This window comes from Morone saxatilis, unplaced genomic scaffold, assembly GCF_004916995.1.
Source record: "Morone saxatilis isolate NCDOM2014 unplaced genomic scaffold, NCSU_SB_2.0 Contig1, whole genome shotgun sequence".
Lineage (NCBI taxonomy): Eukaryota > Metazoa > Chordata > Actinopteri > Moronidae > Morone > Morone saxatilis.
The window spans coordinates 9,509,588-9,512,581 of NW_023339651.1; the positions used below are offsets into that span (position 1 = coordinate 9,509,588).

At 35.5% G+C, this 2,994-nt stretch overlaps 1 protein-coding gene across 2 annotated transcripts in view; it reads left to right on the top strand.

The window, feature by feature from the left end:
- The window catches only part of LOC118325652 (zinc finger protein 385B-like), a 69,927-nt gene that overhangs the window by 59,758 nt on the left and 7,175 nt on the right, over window positions 1-2,994 (top strand). For both annotated transcript variants that reach the window (XM_035658409.1, XM_035658418.1), the window contains exon 4: window positions 1,258-1,365. In XM_035658409.1, coding sequence (XP_035514302.1) covers window positions 1,258-1,365 — 108 coding nt within the window. The remainder of the gene's footprint in view (window positions 1-1,257; window positions 1,366-2,994) is intronic.

A 2,994-nucleotide genomic window follows, 5' to 3' on the forward strand; every position in this document is an offset into this window, starting at 1 on the left:
CACTTCTCTCTCTCTATCACACACACACACACACACACACACACACACACACACAGACACACACACATATATATATATATATGTCTGGTCTTCCTCTAAATGATAAAGCTGCAGACTTTCTACATGTAGCTTTAACCCTTAATGAGAGAAGTCAGAGGAACGTGCTAAATGTATCAGGCATTTGGGAGGCTGTAAAAAGATTCCTGTCTGACACCTAATGCTAAAAATATGACTCAACTAACGCAGCTGCACTGGGATTCAAAATATGAACAGAAGGATTATTTTAAAAGTGTGAATTCAGAACTGTAATTTGTTAATCTTTTGTTGTAAAAATACACACAGCTTGCTTCATTCTTAACAGTTAGTCACACAAATCAGTGACCTGAAAGGGACTGATCATCAATGGAAAGATACAACTCTATGCTACCAGGAACACAACATGACAACAAAGTCAAATTGTTTGAAATTGTAGGCTATTTAATTAAAAAGACCATTACGGTACCCACATCGGGTTACATTTACTTACAAGTGGTGTGACCAGGTATAGGCTATTTACCTGAAATATGAATGGTAAAACAAATGTATCAGGATTTATATTAAACAAAGGATATATTTGGTTTTTTTTAATACTCTAATTGAATAATTTACTTGATTAAACATAAATGATTTAATTGGGACATTGTGGAAAGGACATTTTTTTTTAAGTACTGTACTTAAGTATAACTTTGTACTTTATTGTATTACCATTTTCTGCTACTTTATACATAATGTACACATTAATGCATCAATAATTATAATCCAATAATATAATTTATATTATTCTGGGCCATGAGTACTTTTTTTTTTGCACTTTTAAGTATATTTTGATGCTAATGCTTTGTATTTTCACTAGCAAAACATCTCAAATTTGAATGCAGGACTTGTATTAGTATTACTATTACTATTACTATTACTAGTATTTCTATACTGTGGTATTGGTACTTTTACTTAAGTAAAAGATCTGAGTACTGGAAGTTCCAAGCAGTTTCTAACTGCTTAAAATGTTCTACATATTAGTAGGTTCAATATTGTGAGTGTCAAACATACCTACATTCAATTTTTGGAGAGATCACAGAAAATGAGGGCAGTGTAGAGAGGAGGGATGACATGAAAAACCCCAGATCCTTATTATACTGTAAGGTCAACTAGAGACAACATGAAGCAGGACTAACATGTTCATGTACGTGCACGTGTGTTTGTGTGTGTTTCTCGTCGTAGATGGACCCAGTGCAGAAGGCAGTGATCAACCACACATTTGGCGTGGCTCCACCTAAGAAGAAACAGATCATCTCCTGTAACATCTGTCACCTGCGCTTCAACTCCACTGTAAGTCAGATGCTCGTTGAATCGTTTCCCCTGTTATCACTGAGGAAAAATGTTTTGTTTTTCATCTGGTAGAACAAAATTCAGTTTAATTTAATTTCAGTTTTATTTCGATAGAGCCAAATCACAGCAGAGTCCTTATAAAATAATTTGCAGAGACCCAACAATTCCCACTGTGAGCAAGCATTTGGCAACACTGGCAGTGAAAAACTTCCTTTTAAGAAGCAGAAACCTTGAGCAGACTCAAACAGAATCTCAAAGGAAGTCTGCAGGAAAGTGGTAAAATACCTTTAACCACTCAGCTATTATCTGCAGAAGGTAGTCATTAGTTAAATCACATCAACCTGTGAGACATTTTTATATGATAAAGTGAAAAGAGTGTTGAATCAACATTATCTCACTTCACTCACTGTGAGACCCTCTGACCCTCTTTGCTGAAAGTAAGGCTCATAACCTGTCATCTATAGCTCATCTTTTGATTATTTTTGCAGTCAAGCGTCCACGTATTTGCATCACATTTCATATTTTTGCATCCTATCTGTATAAAAACAATCTTGAAGCGGGGCCATTCTTCATATCAGTCCAATCAGTATATTTATACAGCTTCCATTTTTTTTTAATCGACCAGTGGCTTCTTAAAAGGAAACCAGTGAGCTAGTTCTGTTGCTTTTTTGTTTTATCACACCTCCCTATTCATATTAATTTGGCTCCCATTCCTATGGAGTTCGTTTATACATATTTGCATTTATATTGTTAGGAGGAACCTGGTGGAATGACAATGACTCTTTTCTGTGTGAATTGTGAAACTTGAAGGAAGCAGGACACTAACGCGAGCCTATTATGCTACCCTTACTTCCTCATCTGTGTCTTCCGTGCTCTGTCTGTCTTTTCCTCTCTCTGCTCTGTACTTTTGGACATTCAGTGATGTTGTCAGGAGTTTTCTAGCTAACAGGCTCTCTCCTCCTCCCCTCTGTGTTACTTGCAGCTGAACTGAGAGTGCTGGTTGACCCAGGAGTTGGATGCCGGGTTACAGGCAGGTACCAGGTTCCATCAGGGGACTTTCACTGCGCGGCTGGAATTTGCACTTGACAAAGAAAAATTCACTAAAGGAATAGTTCAGAATATTTCAAGTCTTTTCATATTTTATACTCACTTAGTACTTACTTGCCTGTGTGGTACATACAGTAGGTTTCATTTTCACAGAAATGTATATTTATTTGCTTTTTATATTGGACACATAGCTTCACCTTGCCATTCAAAGATCAACACAATTATGAATACACAGTTCTTATTTAATACAAAGTAAAGTTCAACCAAAGATAACTTGATTTTTAACATGATTCAACAATAATCTATCATGCTTCATTTCAGTGGTTATTTAAAACATTTACTATGTTGCTGTGATTAAGATATATGATCATAAGTTATAATCATTTTAGGATTTATTCTCTAGGAACCATGAGTTTCTGGACAAATACTGGACAAAAAGGACCTGTATCCGGTAAGATCCAATGGTATACAGGTTTATGGATCTGTACATCACATCATATTATATAATATCATATCATATAAGAATAAAAATAAAATCTGTCAAAGATCCAATCTGTGATCTTCTGCATACTGTCCATATCT